We start from the raw sequence: 20,000 nt of genomic DNA on the forward strand, positions 1-20,000 counted from the left end.
CCTTGTCACTGCCGCCTGACTGGTTCCCTGTGCCGCTGGCACGTAAAAAGCACCATCCGAATGTGGTCGATGCCAGCCCCCACCCCGACTGGCTCCTGTGTCGGTGGCACGTAAAAAGCACCCACCACACTCTCGGAGTGGTTGGCATTAGGAATGGCATACATATGTGGAAACCTTGCCAGATCACATTGGAGCCTGGCGCAGCCTACTGCCTTGCCAGTGAAATCGTCCGACCCATGCTACTATAAAAACGGACGTTAAACGATGATGATGAGGAGGAGAATGATAATGATGATGATGATGATGATGATGATGAGTTCTGTGACCAAATGACAAAATTAACTCTATTGTGTCTTCTAATTTGAACATTATTACCAACAGCATTAACCTCAATGGGTATTTCATAAACTCTCAGTAAATCGATATCTTTAATTCAATTTTTATACAGATAATTGTTCAATTGGAAAATAGGAATGGAAGCTGTTTTCAGTTATTCTTTCAAGCACAATATACTCGGGGGAAGAAAACCTTACAGAAATCAATTGGGAACTATTATTTTATACTCACCAATTGCCTGAGATGCAGCCCCTAATTCCTGACATGTAGCCTCTGTTTGAACACACCTGTCCTCAAACTTTGGAGCCCCTGAAATAAATATTTCCAAGTTTTACATTTGATATTAAAATGTCTGTATCTTTATTTTTATTAATCTCTATCTTGTTATTGTGAGACATTCAATTCCTGTCGTTACTGTTCAACCTTTGACCATTATGGTTTTGGTCAATATTTCTGTACTTTCTACAGTGGTCCCATGTAATAGCCCAATGTTTCCACAATAAAACAGACTAACATTCCTAAATCCACCCTCTCTCTCTCTCTCTCTCTCTCTCTAGAAACACATTAAATATTCTAACAATGTTGCAATTATCTCATTTAATTAACACTTGAAAACAGTTTTCTCTTAGCATTGTCTTTCTTTTCTTATAACTGCCAAATCTATGGCATGGCACTGTCTTCTTATCTTTAGAATTCACTAATCAACATTCCTCTCTAATTAAGTAAAACTGAGGCCATTAAGACATGTTCTTTATGTGCATACCCTCCACCCCGCACACAATCTGTCCCCTAAAAATCATCTCCACAAGCCAAATTCCATACACCCTTCCCCAACATGATCCCTAACAATGTGTAAAATTTAAGGTGAGGGTACACGATGTTCCTATGACAAAATAAGTTTACATTTCAGACATACAAATGTAAGAGAGTTAATGAATTATAGCTTATTAATTATCATGATAATTGGGTATATACACTACCGTCAGAAATTAATTAGCACCCTTGATTTGCCTACCATGAAGCATGGTGGGGGTGGTCTGATGGTGTGAGGGGCGTTCAGCTACAGTTGTGTTGGGCGGCTCTATGCCGTCTAAGGCAACATCAACGCAGCAAAGTACATTGAGATAGTACGGGATACCTCTTTGGTGGCGAGGAGTACGTGCTGGCCAGTCACCTGACCTGAACCCTATTGAGAACCTCTGGAGTCGATTGGGTAGGGATTTGAATGTGCAGCAATACAGGAACCGACACGAGCTGTTTGGGGCACTTCTTGCTGCATGAGGGGCCGTCCCTGCACAGTACCTGCAGGCACTCATAGACAGCATGCCGACCCGCGTAGCAGCTGTCATTGCTGCCAAAGGAGGGGCAACAAGATATTGACTAAATTTCACGATTAATATCAATTATGTGGTGTGCTGGGATATGTTTTAATAAATTTTTGATTAAAAACGAGTTCGTTTCTGATAATAAGTTAATTAAATTAAGAAAATGTAAGAAAATATAGAAATTTGAGAAGTGCTAATTAATTTCCGACGCAAGTGTATGTGATACAATGGCACTGTGCTTAACGGTGCAATACTAGATATCAATATAGATTGTATATAATCTGAGTAAAGAACATATAACCTACATTACTATGAATATGATTGTGTCTCAGCACAGCTAATATTATGGTAGTTCCATGAGCAAACGAAGAAAGATATAACCAAGTCCACTGCCAAATACTAATGATTAATTCATTTCCTGGTCAAATAACAATGACTATCTTTCATTAAATAATTTGAACGCAACGATGTCAGTGTGTACACAAGGCAGAGTGAAGAGGCCTGAGAGAAGTGTTAGACATAAGAAGCATCAGATGTGGTGTACAAGAGAGACAACTGCACTGGTATGGTCATGTGTATGGATGAGGAGAGCTGTGGGAAGAAGTGTTACACCCTAACAGTGGAAGGAACCCGTGGAAAGGAGTGGCCCAGGAAGACAGGGGATGACGTAGTGAAACGACCTTCGAACGTTGGGCCTCACAGAGGTAATGGCAAGAGACAGAGACCTCTAGAAATATGATGTAATTAAGAGGACTCGGCAAGTGAAGTGAGATCAGAGCTGTAGCATATACCAGTGGTGCATAACCAGCCCCTTTTAAAAGTACCCTTGAATCACAGAGTGATAAGTTGCGCTTGAGAAGAATTTCCGAGTCAAGTAAAACCGAAAACCAGAAATCACAAATCAAAATCAAATCTAGATCGAAATCAAAATGCAAATTGTAATCATGGCTGATGCCAGAGCCGCCTGGCTTCCACCCGTGCCGGTGGCACGTAATAAGTACCATTCAAACATTGTTTGTTGCCAGTGCCGCCTGACTGGTTCCCTGTGCCGTTGGCACGTAAAAAGCACCATCCGAACATGGTCGATGCCAGCCCCAACTTCAACTGGCTCCTGTGTCGGTGGCACGTAAAAATCACCCACCATACTCTCGGAGTGGTTGGCGTTAGGAATGGCAAACATATGTGGAAACCTTGCCAGATCACTTTGGAGCCTGGCGCAGCCTACTGCCTTGCCAGTGAAATCATCCAATCCATGCCACCATAAAAAACTGACGTTAAACGATTGTGATGTTTTATTAAACTCTATCTTGTTATTGTGAGACATTCAATTTCTGTCGTTAATGGTCAAATGTTGACCACTATGGTTTTGGTCAACAACAATAACAATAACCTATCAGAAAACTCAGGAAAGACCTTAGTAGTAAAAGAAACAAAAATCTTTCTCGTTACTCACCTATTTACAAATAAACAACAAAATGTTTTAGTTCTCTGTCCTAAAAGACATCATTAACTCTATTATGTCTTCTTATTAACCATTTTACCACCACGTTAACCTTGATTTTATGAAATTTCAGTGGAATATTTAATAGAATCCTTTTTACAGCTAATGCGGAAACTAGGGATTGACGAGCGATTATAAGAGTTGAAGAGGCCCTGTAGTAAGGTGAGGATCGGCAATGAGTATAGTGAAGAATTCCGGATAGAAGTAGGAGTTCACTAGGGATCATTCCTAAACCCCTCGTTTTCATCATAGTCCACCAGGCAATAAGAGAAATGACAAATCAAAAGCAATTCAAGATCGAAATCAAAATGGAAATTGTAGTTGTGACCGATGCCAGTGCCGCCTGGCTGGCAACTGTTCCTGTGTCACGTTATAAGTACCATAGAAGCATAGGTCCTTGTCACTGCCGTCTGACTAGTTCCCTGTGCCGGTGGCACGTAAAAAGCACCATCCGAACGTGGTCGATGCCAGCCCCCACCCCGACTGGCTCCTGTGTCGGTGGCAAGTAAAAGGCACCCACCACACTCTCGGAGTGGTTGGCATTAGGAATGGGATACATATGTGGAAACCTTGCCAGATCACTTTGGAGCCTGGCGCAGCCTACTGCCTTGCCAGTGAAATCGTCCGACCCATGCCTCCATAAGAAACGGATGTTAAATGATGATGATGATGATGATGATGATGATGCGTTCTCTGACCAAATGACAAAATTAACTCTATTGTGTCTTCTAATTTGAACATTATTACCAACAGCATTAACCTCAATGGGTATTTCATAAACTCACAGTAAATCGATATCTTTAATACAATTATTATACAGATAATTGTTCAATTGGAAAATAGGAATGGAAGCTGTTTTCAGTTATTCTTTCAAGCACAATATACTCGGGGGAAGAAAACCTTACAGAAATCAATTGGGAACTATTATTTTATACTCACCAATTGCCTGAGATGCAGCCCCTAATTCCTGACATGTAGCCTCTGTTTGTACACACCTGTCCTCAAACTTTGGAGCCCCTGAAATAAATATTTCCAAGTTTTACATTTAAAAAGAAACTTTCTTTATCTTTATTTTTATTAAACTCTATCTTGTTATTGTGAGACATTCAATTTCTGTCGTTAATGGTCAAATGTTGACCATTATGGTTTTGGTCAATATTTCTGTACTTTCTACATTGGTCCCATGTAATAGCCCAATATGAAACAATAAAACAGACTAACATTTCTATATCCACCCTCTCTCTCTCTAAAAACACATTAAATATTCTAACAATGTTGCAATTATCTCATTTAATTAACACTTGATAACAGTTTTCTCTTAGCTTTGTCTTTCTTTTCTTATAACTGTGCCAAATCTATGGCATGGCACAGTCCTCTCATCTCTAGAATTCACTAATCAACATTCCTCTCTAATTAAGTAAAACTGAGCCCATAAAGACATGTCCTTTATGTGCACACCCCCCACCCCGCACACAATCTGTCCCCTAAAAATCATCTCCACAAGCCAAATTCCATACACCCTTCCCCAACATGATCCCTAACAAGGTGTAAAATGTTAGGTGAGGGTACACGAGGTCCCTATGACAAAATCAGTTTACATTTCAGACATACAAATGTAAGAGAGTTAATGAATTATAGCTTATTAATTATCATGATAATTGGGTATATATGTGATACAATGGCACTGTGCTTGACGGTGCAATACTAGATATCAATATAGATTGTATATAATCTGAGTAAAGAACATATAGCCTTCATTACTATGAATATGATTGTGTCTCAGCACAGCTAATATTATGGTAGTTCCATGAGCAAACGAAGAAAGATATAACCAAGTCCACTGCCAAATACTAATGACTAATTCATTTCCCGGTCAAATAACAATGACTAACTTCCATTAAATAATTTGAACGCAACGATGTCAGTGTGTACACAAGGCAGAGTGAAGAGGCCTGAGAGAAGTGTTAGACATAAGAAGCATCAGATGTGGTGTACAAGAGAGACAATTGCACTGGTGTGGTCATGTGTATGGATGAGGAGTGCTGTGGGAAGAAGCGTTACACCCTAACAGTGGAAGGAACCCGTGGAAAGGGGTGACCCAGGAAGACAGGGCATGACGTGGTGAAACGACCTTCGAACGTTGGGCCTCACAGAGGTAATGGCAAGAGACAGAGACCTCTGGAAATATGATGTGATTAAGAGGACCTGGCGAGTGAAGTGAGATCACAGCTGTAGCCTATACCAGGGGCGCATAACCAGCCCTTTTTAAAAGTACCCTTGAATCACAGAGTGATAAGTTGCGCTTGAGAAGAATTTCTGAGTCAAGTAAAACCAAAAATCAGAAATCACAAATCAAAATCAAATTAAGATCGAAATCAAAATGGAAATTGTAGTTGTGACCGATGCCAGTGCCGCCTGACTGGCACCTGTTCCTGTGTCACGTTATAAGTACCATAGAAGCATAGGTCCTTGTCACTGCCACCTGACTGGTTCCCTGTGCCGGTGGCACGTAAAAAGCACCATCCGAACGTGGTCGATGCCAGCCCCCACCCCGACTGACTCCTGTGCCGGTGGCTCGTAAAAGGCACCCACCACACTCTCGGAGTGGTTGGCGTTAGGAATGGCATACATATGTGGAAACCTTGCCAGATCACATTGCAGCCTGGCGCAGCCTACTGCCTTGCCAGTGAAATCGTCCGACCCATGCCGCCATAAGAAACGGATGTTAAATGATGGGGTGATGATGATGATGATGATGCGTTCTCTGACCAAATGACAAATTTAATTAACTTATTGTGTCTTCTAATTTGAACATTATTACCAACAGCATTAACCTAATGGGTATATTAAACTCACCAGTAAATCGATATCTTTAATTACAATTATTATACAAGATAATTGTTCAATTGGAAAATAGAATGGAAGCTCTGTTTCAGTTATTCTTTCAAGCACAATATACTCGGGGAAGAAAACCTTACAGAAATCAATTGGGAACTATTATTTTATACTCACAATTGCCTGAGATGCAGCCCCTAATTCCTGACATGTTAGCCTCTGTTTGTACACACCTGTCCTCACACTTTGGAGCCCCTGAAATAAATATTTCCAAGTTTTACATTTAAAAAGAAACTTCTTATCTTTATTTTTATTAAACTCTATTTGTTATGTGAGACATTCAATTTCTGTCGTTAATGGTCAAATGTTGACCACTATGGTTTTGGTCAATATTTCTGTACTTTCTACAGTGGTCCCATTGTATAGCCCAATATGTCCACAATAAAAAGACTAACATTTTAAATCCACCCTCACTTCTGTCTCTCTCTCTCTCCTCTCTCTTTAAAAACACATTAAAAATATTCTAACAATGTTGCCAATATTCATTTAATTAACACTTGATAAGAGTTTTTCTCTTAGCATTGTCTTTCTTTTCTATATAACTGTGCCAAAACATATGGCATGGAACAGTCCTCTCATCTCTAGAATTCACTAATCAACATTCCTCTCAATTAAGTAAAACTGAGGTCATAAGATGTCCTTTACGTGATACGCTCCATCCCACACACAATCTGTCCCTTAAAAATCATCTCAACAACATGATCCCTAACAAGATATAAGATTTAGGTGAGGGTACACGATGTCCCTATGACAAAATAAATTACATTTCATACATACAAATGTAAGAGAGTTAATGAATTATAGCTTATTAATTATCATGATAATTGGTATATATGTGATAGAATGGCACTGTGCTTGACGGTGCAATACTAGATATCAATATAGATTGTATTAATCTGAGTAAAGAACATAACCTTCATTACAATGAATATGATTGTGTCTCAGCACAGCTAATATTATGGTAGTTCCATGAGCAAACGAAGAAAGATATAACCAAGTCACTGCCCAATACTAATGACTAATTCATTCTGGTCAAATAACAATGACTATCTTTCATTAATAATTTGAACGCAACAATCAAGACCAAAGGGTGAAACACTCAGAAAACTGTGCCTCTTTTAGCATTAATATCATCTAAAATCTAACAAGAGTGAGAAAAAGAATGACTATATGGATGGTAAATGTTGTTCAAACAATGTAATAAGTGTATATTATATATAGTTACAACAAGGATTTGTGAGTTCAAGTCACACAGGGAACTCATATTTAATTCCTATCTTTATATTTTATGTCAACACCAATATTTGTTTAAATGTAAACATGTTCACCGTTCAATACTAAATTTAATATTTAATCAACGTTAATGATCATTATACTTATAATCTTAGAGATTTGATTTTTAATTCTTTAATTTATAACAAAGTTATTGACCTGAGACATTCAGGGTACGTACCTAAACAACATGTCATGACAGACATCTTGCTACATAAAAACAACAACAATAACCTATCAGAAAAATTTGGAAAGGACCTTAGTAGAAAAGAAAAGAAACAAAATCTTTCTCGTTACCTCACCTGTTTACAAATAAACAACAAAATGTTTTAGTTCTTGTCCTAAAAGACATCATTAACTCTATTATGTCTTCTTATTTAAACATTTTACAACCACGTAACCCTTATTTATGAAATTTCAGTGGAATATTTAATAGAATCCTTTTTACAGCTAAGCGGAAACTAGGGATTGACCGAGGCGATTATAAGAGTTGAAGAGGCCCTGTAGTAAGGTGAGGATCGGCAATGAGTATAGTGAAGATTTCGGATAGAAGTAGGAGTTCAATTAGGGATCATTCCTGAACCCCTCGTTGTCATCATAGTCACCAGGCAATAACAGAAATGACAAATCAAAAGCAATTCAAGATCGAAATCAAAATGGAAATGTAGTTGTGACCGATGCCAGTGCCCTGACTGGCACTGTTCCTGTTGTTTCACGTTATAAGTACCATAGAAGCATAGGTTTGTTCAGTTCCGCCTGACTGGTTCCCTGTGCCGGTGGCACGTAAAAAGCACCATCCGAACGTGGTCAATGCCAGCCCCACCTCAACTGGCTCTGTGTCGGTGGCACGTAAAAGGCCCACCACACTCTCGGAGTGGTTGGCATTAGGAATGGCATACATATGTGGAAACCTTGCCAGATCACATTGGAGCCTGGCGCAGCCTACTGCCTTGCCAGTGAAATCGTCCGACCCATGCCACCATAAGAAAAGGATGATGTTAAATGATGATGATGATGATGATGATGATGAGTTCCATGACCAAATGACAATATTAACTCTATTGTGTCTTCTAATTTGAACATTATTACCAACAGCATTAATCTCAATGGGTATTTCATAAACTCTCAGTAAATCGATATCTTTAATTCAATTTTTTAAAGATAATCGTTCAATTGGAAAATAGGAATGGAAGCTGTTTTCAGTTATTCTTTCAAGCACAATATACTCGGGGGAAGAAAACCTTACAGAAATCAATTGGGAACTATTATTTTATACTCACCAATTGCCTGAGATGCAGCCCCTAATTCCTGACATATAGCCTCTGTTTGTACACACCTGTCCTCAAACTTTGGAGCCTCTGAAATAAATATTTCCAAGTTTTACATTTAATAATAAACTTTCTTTATCTTTATTTTTATTAAACTCTATCTTGTTATTGTGAGACATTCAATTCCTGTCGTTAATGGTCAAATGTTGACCATTATGGTTTTGGTCAATATTTCTGTACTTTCTACAGTGGTCCCATGTAATAGCCCAATATGTCCACAATAAAACAGACTAACATTTCTAAATCCACCATCTCCCTCTCTCTCTCTCTCTCTCTCTCTCTAGAAACACATTAAATATTCTAACAATGTTGCAATTATCTCATTTAATTAACACTTGATAACAGTTTTCTCTTAGCTTTGTCTTTCTTTTCTTATAACTGTGCCAAATCTATGGCATGGCACAGTCCTCTCATCTCTAGAATTCACTAATCAACATTCCTCTCTAATTAAGTAAAACTGAGCCCATAAAGACATGTCCTTTATGTGTATACCCTCCACCCGCACACAATCTGTCCCCTAAAAACATCTCCACAAGCCAAATTCCATACACCCTTCCCCAACATGATCCCTAACAAGATATAAAATGTAAGGTGAGGGTACACGATGTTCCTATGACAAAATAAGTTTACATTTCATACATACAAATGTAAGAGAGTTAATGAATTATAGCTTATTAATTATCATGATAATTGGGTATATATGTGATACAATGGCACTGTGCTTGACGGTGCAATACTAGATATCAATATAGATTGTATATAATCTGAGTAAAGAACATATAACCTTCATTACTATGAATATGATTGTGTCTCAGCACAGCTAATATTATGGTAGTTCCATGAGCAAACGAAGAAAGATATAACCAAGTCCACTGCCAAATACTAATGATTAATTCATTTCCTGGTCAAATAACAATGACTAACTTCCATTAAATAATTTGAACGCAACAATCAAGACCAAAGGGTGAAACACTCAGAAAACTGTGCCTCTTTTAGCATTAATATCATCTAAAATCTAACAAGAGTGAGAAAAAGAATGACTATATGGATGGTAAATGTTGTTCAAACAATGTAATAAGTGTATATTATATATAGTTACAAACAAGGATTTGTGAGATCAAGTCACACAGGGAACTCATATTTAATTCCTATCTTTATATTTTATGTCAACACCAATATTTTGTTTAAATGTAAACAGATGTTCACCGTTCAATACTAAATTTAATATTTAATCAACGTTAATGATCATTATACTTATAATCTTAGAGATTTGATTTTTAATTTCTTTAATTTATAACAAAGTTATTCTGACCTGAGACATTCAGGGTACGTACCTAAACAACATATCCTGACAGACATCTGGCTACATAACAACAACAACAACAATAAACTATCAGAAAACTTAGGAAAGACCTTAGTAGCAAAAGAAACAAAATCTTTCTCGTTAACTCACCTGTTTACAAATAAACAACAAACTATTTTAGTTCTCTGTCCTAAAAGACATCATTAACTCTATAATGTCTTCTTATTTATCCATTTTACCAACCACGTTAACCTTGATTTTATGAAATTTCAGTGGAATATTTAATAGAATCCTTTTACACCTAATCTTACAAATAGAAATTAAGAACGGAACTTGTTCTCGATCAGCCTGACAAGCAAAATCCCTGAGGCGAAGATAAATGCTATAGAAATCTATAAAATACTGTTGTGGATGTGCAACGGCCAGTGGTTAGGGCAGTGGACTCGCGGTTGTAGGATCGCGGTTTCGATTCCCAGACCGGGCGTTGTGAGTGTTTATTGAGCGAAAACTCCTAAAGTTCCACAAGGCTCCGGCGGGGGGTTGTAGCGATCCCTGCTGTTCACTTTCTCCACAACTTTCTCTCACTCTTTCTTCTGTTGGCCTGCTCGCTTAGCCAGCGGGGTGGCGCCACTTGAAGGCTAACTCAATGCGAAGCGCATTGTAACCAGCGATGTGTAGCAACATCTGATAGCCTGGTCGGTCACAGTGATAACGGTGATAAGGTACTGTTAATTTATAGAAATCTATAAGGTACTTTTAATTTATACTCACTAACTGCCCCTGCCATCATCTTGGCTTCCTTCTCTTTAAAATTTTGACTCCCTGAGATATGTGTTTTCAAGTTTTATACATTATAGAAAAATCTTTCTTTATTAATAATCTATATTATTGTGAGCCATTCCTATCATAAATGAACAACTGGTGACCATTGTGGTTTTGGTCAACATTCTGATAGATTCAACAGTGTTACCATTTAATAGGTCAATATTTAGGTGCACAACAAAATAACCTTCAAACCTTCTTAACTCTTAAATCTCTAATCTTCTTAAATCTCCGCTGCCTATTAAGACATCCTACATAATCTAACCATGACCAACTTCGATGACCAACTTGGTTGACATTAGAATCAAGCAGAAGATAGGAAAATGTTGGTTTGGGAAGTCTAGAGGTGAGAGAACGACGCCATGTCATAGATCTGGCACAGATATAAGAAACGAAAGAGAAAACGGAGAGATTAACAGTGATATCAATGGAAAATTAAATGAGTAGTTGTGTGTTCGAGTCTGATATTTCAAAAGCTGAATCGAAGTCCCAGCAGCAGAATTGGGTATTATCACCCTTACAAGACAGAACAAAATAGCCATTCGATAAAAGTAATTTAATGATCAATATTCTAATACAGAGTTAATATTTAATTTTGTTTTATTTACTTTCCACAGTATATATTCGAAGTTGAGACCTTCTGTGTATATACCGCAAGAGATGATATCTCATATCAAGCAATTATTTGAGATCTTTTATAAGATGATAAACCATTATGTATTTCCGGAGGACAACTTTATAAAATACTCATGTCGTTTTTTACAAGTTGCCAGTATTTACACCTACACAGAACAACCGATTTAACAGTCAGACTTTCTAATGTTGGTTCTCAAACACTCACCTGAGATTTTATGATTAAATATCTTACTTCAGCAAAGCTTAAAATGATGTTCTTGGGAATATCTTTGACTATAATCATCACCTTTCCTAGATACTGATAAATCATTAATCAACTTTGATGACTCACAATCAATTGTTAGAAATTGGTGTTTATTGATATAAAAACGGATGTACTGATATTTCAGTTAATTGCAAGTTATGTTGCTGTATCATTCATTAGTCTTGTGCTGCAGCATGATTCATTAGTCTTGTGCTGCAGACAGGACCCTCTTGAAATTTGACAAGTCTTCTATTTGGATAAAGACAATGTTTAGTGGATGTAGTGAGAGATACACTATCACAGAGAAATGACACCTGGAACATCTTTCAACATTAATCTGCCAGATTATGGCAGATCTGGGTCTACACGACAATTCTAAAGCACATTAAATACTATATATACGTATTATATATCATAAAGTCAATGAGACAAACAGACAGATTATCAAATAGTTTTCTTACCAAATTCTCTCACACCACTTATTGGCTGATGACATGTGGGGCATGATTCCCCCTTAATTCTGATATAACAATCACGACAGAGGGCTATATGTTCACAGGGCTTGAATTCGGAAGAGGCATACATCACTTGACAATACGTACATCTGTGGAACAAAATACAAACACATCCCGACAATAATTTTCATTTATAATAAAGATTGCATTTTGTACCTGTTCAGAGTAGAGAATATTACGAGACATTACAATGATGAGTAAGACTACATTAGAAAGATTTCTTTTAACAATTTGGCCGTTGCCAGCGCCGCCCCGATGGCCTCCGTGCCGGTGGCACGTAAAAAGCACCATCCGACCGTGGCCGTTAGCCAGCCCCGTCTGGCACTTGTGACGGTGGCACGTAAAAAGCACCCACTACACTCACGGAGTGGTTGGCGTTAGGAAGGGCATCCAGCCGTAGAAACATTGCCAGATCAGACTGGGCCTGGTGCAGCCTTCTGGCCTCCCAGACCCCAGTTCAACCGTCCAACCCATGGTAGCATGGAAAGCGGACGCTAAATGATGATGATGATGATTCAAACAGATTTTTGTATATACGAACAGTGCACACATGCAAATGCACACACACACACACACACACACACACACACACGCATGCACATCCCCGCATGCACACACACACATACAAAAAATAAAAACAATAAACAGTGCAACCCCCATGACTTTCAGAAATATTTTCCCCTGCTCACGATCGTTAGCTGTCAGGACACCGCATGCTTCAGAACATTCCCTACTTCTTTTAACTTCCCCAAAACTACACCTGATCTACCTATGCACCTTTTTTCCTCTTTATTACTCTTTAACTGTTCTCTTTTCTGTCATTCTCTTTCATTCTTTGTATTTTGCATGATCCAGCTTTCACTGCTGTCTTTACTTGACTAACTGCTGCTTCTTGTCCCCTCTTTAAAGCCTTTTCCAGTTAGTTGTAGTAGAGCTGTGCTCTAAACATGATTACATGCAAAATAGAAAAGATAAAAGTTTATCTTGCCATTGTCAGGAAATACTTACGGTGGTGGTAAAAAGGTTTTTAATTTTTCTTTCAAATTTCTGTCCTGAATAAGGTCCAGCGGAATCACATTCTTTCCATTTGGGTGGTAAAAGTTGGCTCCAAAATGAAATAGGTATGTAGCAACTACAGTGCTACAAGTCCTATTTCCCTGGGTCAGAGAGAGCTTAAAGGCACACTACAAATGATTAAACAATGGTAAGTTCAATAATACACAAATATATATTATAGATACAAAAAAAATCATAGCTTCATGTGAAATAAAAGAAATATAATGGAACAAATATCAAAATAATAAAATACAAAACAAATCAACAAGAATCTATTTATAAAACTAGCTTGGTAAAACCGATTGGTCATACCAAAAGAAATACTTATAGAAGCATGGTGAGATACATTTGTTGTGTTATAAATACATATAACGCAAAAACAATGATAATAATATAAGTTATATCAGAAAAGAAAACACCTACAAAATAGCAAGTTCTTCAAACAGAACAAAATCAATATCATACAGACATATCCAAAACATATCAATAATATATCCATAATTAATCCTTTCTATTGAAGAAACAAGTCCTGAAGTGTGATACAGAGCTGTTTCATTAAGGGGACTATGCGATTACATGAATTTATCGACCCCGAAAGGTTGAAAGGTAAAATCGATTTCGGCGTAATTTGAACTCAGAACGTAGAGACGGACGAAATACCGCTAAGCATTTTCCCACCCTGCGTTCTAGTGATTGTGCCAGCTCGCCGCCTTTTAAGATTTCAGAATAAATAAACATCTTTAGATAATGAAGGTGAAGTAAAGGAAGTAAGAATTGGTGTCACAAGTGAGGCAGCACACCAACACATTTTAGTTAGTATTTTGTTCATACTGTTAGTCTGATAAAGAATTCTGGTCGTGTGGCGAACTGCCTGGGAGGATTCGTCCCACCAAAATAGACATTACTACAATCTACAGACGGCCATCAACTGTCTGAAATATCGTCACACATCTGCAGTGACTTTTCTTTATTTGCGAATCAATGCATTGCTTAAATTCTGCAACAGTTGACAATAATTGCCATTAGATCTACACATGGAAAGATGTTGCTACCTTTGTATATGTATATGTGTAATTGTATATACAAAATGTATGTATAGGAAAACACAATCAGGACCTTGCTTCATTCTATCTGTTCTCTAGTGTTCTAAGCTTCAACATTCTTATGACATTTCCACAAAACGTCAGAGCATATATAAGGTATGAAAGAAGTGTGATAGAGAGCTGTTTCATTATGAATTCCTCGTAGAATAGACTGGTTCTTTTTATCATGGTATCAGCAATATAAAGGTTATGTCAGGCAGATCTCTCTTCTACCCTGTATCATTGTTATTTAGGAATAATATCTCCTCTCCTTACTACGTCACTTCTCCTTCACACTGGGATGACTGTGTTTCTATGGCCGACATACAAGATGAGTTCCCTACTTTACGGTGGGGGCACAATAGCATTTGAGGGTGAAACGTGATGTAATATAGTTTGTTACATAATATAAGAATATGGTGTGAGACCGGATCATGAAATGGTAACGGAAGAGGTGGGTTGGGTGGTGCGAATTGATACATGACAAGCAATGTCTCTCTTTCCCCACTCTCCTTCACACACACACACAAATATACATATATTCACACACAATTACAAAACTTACCTTATCTAAAAGAGCAATGTGCTCCTCCTCAGAATGGAATGCATCTTTTTGCAGTGCGAGGTGAAGGCAATTGTTGCCTTCATCGTTGACTGCATTTACCTTCGCACCCTTGGCTAACAACGTTTTTATTACACCAAGGTGACCCCACTCGACGGCTTGAAGGAATGGTGTCATTTTGTGATTGCCCTCCATATCGAATTTCACTGAATCCTATGTGGAGGTAATAATACAAAATGAAAAATTACATGAAAATCAGGGTGGATATCAATGTATCATTTCTGTCAAGGTTCCTCTATAACTTGCTATGTGTATGTGTCAGAGGCATGATAAACCTATTACGCTGTCATAAACTGCTTGTTTCAGTCTAATCCATCTTTATCCATCATTATAGTAAATTTTAGGAGAGATGAACAAGGGTGCACATATGATTGGCAGATCAAGTCTATTAAGGAGAATTATAATTTCGAATGTTTACTTTTGATGTTGCTATATTAATAAGGGGTTCATAAAACTGCTGATGGGATACTGTGCAACAGATTGTGTTACATCTTCCGGTGCAGCTGCATGTCATCGGGTGTCTTGTTTTAAAGAAGATATCTCGCTAAATATCTTCGGTTTCGTTTGGCATGTTGCTGTTGCCAGGTGGTTCTTGGATATAGTATTATAGTCAACAACCTCCTGGCAACAGCATGCCAAGCACAAATGCTGTGGATTTAGAGTATATAGGGATTTATAGAAAATAATTTCTCCAATGTAGTCGGGAGAGAATTTTTCCAAAATTCACATGATCCGAATTTTTCCCTCGTAACTTTCAGGAAAATTGATTTATTTTAATGAAATTGTATACAAATACCGTTTAAACGGAATAGATTATGATTATAAATTTGAAGGGAAGCTTTTTCCAATGTGGTGAGGACAGTAGTTACGAAAGAACTGAGTTTAGGATCAGTAAGACCAAATAAGTGGGAACGACCCTGTTTCCACGGGGATTTTCCCCATTTTTATTTCACCACAGCCTTCGAAATTATGAGGGGCATCTTTTTGGAAAAAAAAGTGTTGAAATATTTTGGAAATTCCTCACCATCAACACTCCGGGCAGATTTTGGTCATTTTTTAAAATTTAGAAACCATGGGAGGAGCCTTTTCGGTAAACAAAATGTAAATATTTTCAGAGGGAAAACTGCACGATTCAATGGAGATTTGGCTGTGTTTCCAGCACATCCCAATCCCACATCCGTTTTCACTTCACATTTATGTTTCTCAATAATTATTTCCCATTAAAAATTTTATGGAATGATGTTGCCGAAGTAACATACATGTCGTCTGTTGATGGGATATAGGAACAACAAAACATTGTAATGTTAATTTTTACCCCCACCTCAATCAACGAAGCCGTGTGCATGTAAGAAAAAAAACATTTTCTAACTGAAAAGTAGGCGTGGTTCGTTGGTGGAATATAAGCAACTAAAAATTTGTAATTTTGTTTCTTGTCCCCACCTCAATTAAGCGAAGCTGTGTGTGTAAGAAGAATATTTTCTAACTGAAAAGTATGCTATTAAAATGAATTATCGTTTGCAGAACACTGTTTTATAATCAGTGTGGATAAATGCCAGCAATGACCTTCTCAGGTTCTCCAGAATTTTAATTTATAGAGACAATCTGGTTAGGGAGAGGGTTTTTAAAAAATCATATTGTTTCAAATTTTTTGTAGCATATAAATGTATTTATGGGGAAGAAGGATATAGAAAAGCATAAATTCATTTGAGAGTGAGAAAGAAAAGAGCAGGGCTGTTTTGAGATGTGCTAGAAGCAACTGTCAAATATCTCTTAATTCACTCACTTTTCCTCTGAATTTTTTCAATTTCTATTTTACCAAAAAGTTCCTCCCATCGTTTTGAAGTGCAAACAAATTGGCCAAAATCGGTTGGAATGGGATGAAAAAGGTTGGGGGTGTGTATAAAATATTTTTTAAACATTTTGTTTTCATAAAAAGATGTTCCCCGCCCACATCAATTCCAAGACCGTGGTTTTTAAAAAACAGGTCGAGAAATGCCCGTCAAAACGGAGTAGTTCCAACATATTTGGTCTTTCTGGACCGAAACTCCGTTTTTCGAAAATCCTCTCCCCATCCCCTCGGAAAATATTTTCCCTGCGAATTTCATTAGAATCGTAATCTATCTCCTTTGAAAGGTATTTGTATAAAATTCCATTAAATGATATCCATTTTTCTGAAAGTTATGGAGAAGTCTCATTGTTTGAATTTTTCGAACCTCCCCACTCTGGAAAAAACTATTTCCCATAAATCCCTATATATTCTGAAACCACATCCGCTTAGAGGTACATGTTGAAAATTTGTTTAAAGAGTAGCAATTTGTCCGTAGTTTCGCCAGTTTTGTTTGTGTACATTTGTGCGTACTTGTCTGTTATTTAATAGTCAGACCGGCGCATAATGGGAAAATGCTCTGAAAGTAAGGTACACCTGAAATGTGAATATAAACGGAAAAAAACAAGTTTCGCATGAATCGTACCACGGATTCTCGAGATAGGCGGTTATTGGGGGTACCTTCATAAATAGCCAAAACAGTGCATAATGGGAAAATACTCCGGGAAAATATTTCCCTTTAATTTTATATACACGTTATTTAAAAATTCCTTTTGCATTTTTGTAGACGTGTGCACATATACCACAAATAAATGCTGTTACTAGAATTCAAATTTACCCTGAAAGTTCTATTTCTAAAACCTAAACCATGAAGTTGTAAACCACACCTTTCATGACACGTACAAATTGAAATATTTAACTGAATCATCATAAAATTAACTTTCATTTTATTCAATGTTGAAATCAGATTCAATATTTTATAACCTGGACCGTCAGTGACCTTACGGGTTATGCGAATATATATATATATATATATATATATATATATATTGCATATATATATATATCGCATACCTAAGGCTAATAGCTAACTACCCTATGATATATATATATATATATATATATATATATATATATATATATATACTATATCATTAGTTCAGCACGATTATATATAGATAGTCATAGTTTTTTATTTATATTGTCTTCAATTCTACAATGAAAGAATAGCTAGGATTTGACTGCTATTTAAACTTCTGTGTGGTGAAGCTATCGTTGCTGACTAATATATAGATACTTAAACTTACCATAAATGGTATTTTTTATGCCGAATTCTACTGGGATATATTATCTTAATTAATATATTATTATATATATGTATATATATATATATATATATATATATATATATATATATATATATATATATATATATATATATATATATAATGCTATAGCCATTTCATTTGAAGGCTAAACAATGCAAGAGCATTGTGACCACGAGTGTAGCAACGTCTGATACACTGGTCGGTCAGTGATCACGTGAAATATATATATGTGATAGTAACTAAATTAAACTGAAGTAGGAATAATAATCCCTCAAATAATTATTATTTATATATATGTATATATATACTTATATACGTACATACATATATATATATATATATATATTACAGTTCTATATTAAAGAGGACGAGGAATTATGTATATTATTTACTCATGAGACAACGTGCAAAAATCTCAAATCGTCTAAAGGTGTCACTAAAGGATAACAAACGATCCCGTCTCAAACAAACAATGCTCGAGATCGAAAGTGAACTCAAATACTCTCTTGAAAAGGATAGGGCAGAAAAGGAAGCCAGGGCTGTCACAAATATTAAGACAAACCCTAAATTCTTCTATGGATATGCAAAAAGGTCTGCACCAGTATGGTATAAAATAGGGCCATTATTCGAAGAAAATGGCTCGCCAACTACAGACCCCCAGAGGATCAGTGAAATACTCAATGTGCAATACAAGAGTGTTTTACCACTCCCTTGGGACACTTGCAAGTAGTTACGACTGAATGATTCTTTGGCTCCACAGCTCTACACAACGAAATGACTATTATTGATAGCATCAAAATAGAGGAAACGGATGTGATATCAGCCATTGTTGAAGTGAGCTCAAACTCATCCACAGGCTCTGATGGATTCCCAGCAATCTTCCTAAAGAAATACAAAGGGGTTCTAGCAAGACTACTTCGGATTCTCTTCCAGATCTTCATTGCATCAGAAAGACTTTCCAAAAGGTTAAAGTAAGGAATAATATGCCCTATTTATAAAGAAGGTAACAGCAAATGCTAAAAAGTATAAAGCTGTCTCTCTAACCAGCCATGTCAGCAAAATCGTGGAGCACATTGTCAGGAAGAAACTAATTGCGTTCCTTGAAGGTATCTACTTGTTTCCTGACACCCGGCAATGGCTCTCACTCTGGAAGAAGAAGCTGCCCTTAAAACAGATTTTGCAGTACAGTGACTAGGTGGTGATACAGTTAAAAAATCGCTCTAACGTGGCCTTTGGTAAGGGTGATCATGTGACGATAAGTCACAAACTAATAAGACCTGGCATAACTGGAAACCTCAGAGAGTGGTTGCATGACTTCTTAAAAGAAAGAGACCAGGCTGTAGCAACCAACAGAGCCCTCTCCACGAAAACAGCAATAAAATGTGGCGTGTCTAAGTGAATTGTATGAGCCAAAATCACATACGGAGCATGATCTTGGATTGATATAAGCAACAATACCTCGTTTCATATCCATATCGCCAATATGGTTGCAGTGTGCAGGCATATGGCTGGCTGGATTCTGAGAACCTTCAGAACAAGGGACTAGGAAACTATGCTTCTTTTATAAATATTGTTTAATTCTATTTAATTATTTATTTAACTATTATTGCAATTATTGTTGACCTGAGGAGTTACTATACTTTCAAATTGAATTGTCTTTTGATTAAATTAAAGTTTAATTTAATTAGAATTTAAATTCTAGCCATGAAACGTACGTAGTCTTTTTACTTACTATATATTATTTATTCATTTTTATACTTTTTGTGATCTAGTTATATATTTTATAGTATATTTTATTTTTTCTTTATGATTTGGTTTATGTCTATCATTGTTTGAATTGCATAATAATGGTTTTTCTCTAATTTATATATATTATATATTTACATTGAGAAATTTGATTTAATACTAAA

At 36.8% G+C, this 20,000-nt stretch overlaps 1 protein-coding gene across 1 annotated transcript in view; it reads right to left on the bottom strand.

The window, feature by feature from the left end:
* Positions 1-523: 523 nt before the first annotated feature.
* LOC115229434 (ankyrin-1) overlaps positions 524-20,000 on the bottom strand; it is a gene marked incomplete at its 5' end in the record, with an annotated part of 28,659 nt that continues 9,182 nt past the window's right edge. The window contains 7 exons of the mRNA XM_036499204.1: positions 524-645; positions 4,102-4,179; positions 6,175-6,252; positions 8,610-8,687; positions 12,124-12,266; positions 13,186-13,361; positions 14,881-15,090. Coding sequence (XP_036355097.1) covers positions 539-645; positions 4,102-4,179; positions 6,175-6,252; positions 8,610-8,687; positions 12,124-12,266; positions 13,186-13,361; positions 14,881-15,090 — 870 coding nt within the window. The remainder of the gene's footprint in view (positions 646-4,101; positions 4,180-6,174; positions 6,253-8,609; positions 8,688-12,123; positions 12,267-13,185; positions 13,362-14,880; positions 15,091-20,000) is intronic.

This window comes from Octopus sinensis, unplaced genomic scaffold (assembly GCF_006345805.1).
Source record: "Octopus sinensis unplaced genomic scaffold, ASM634580v1 Contig12636, whole genome shotgun sequence".
NCBI classification, from domain to species: domain Eukaryota; kingdom Metazoa; phylum Mollusca; class Cephalopoda; order Octopoda; family Octopodidae; genus Octopus; species Octopus sinensis.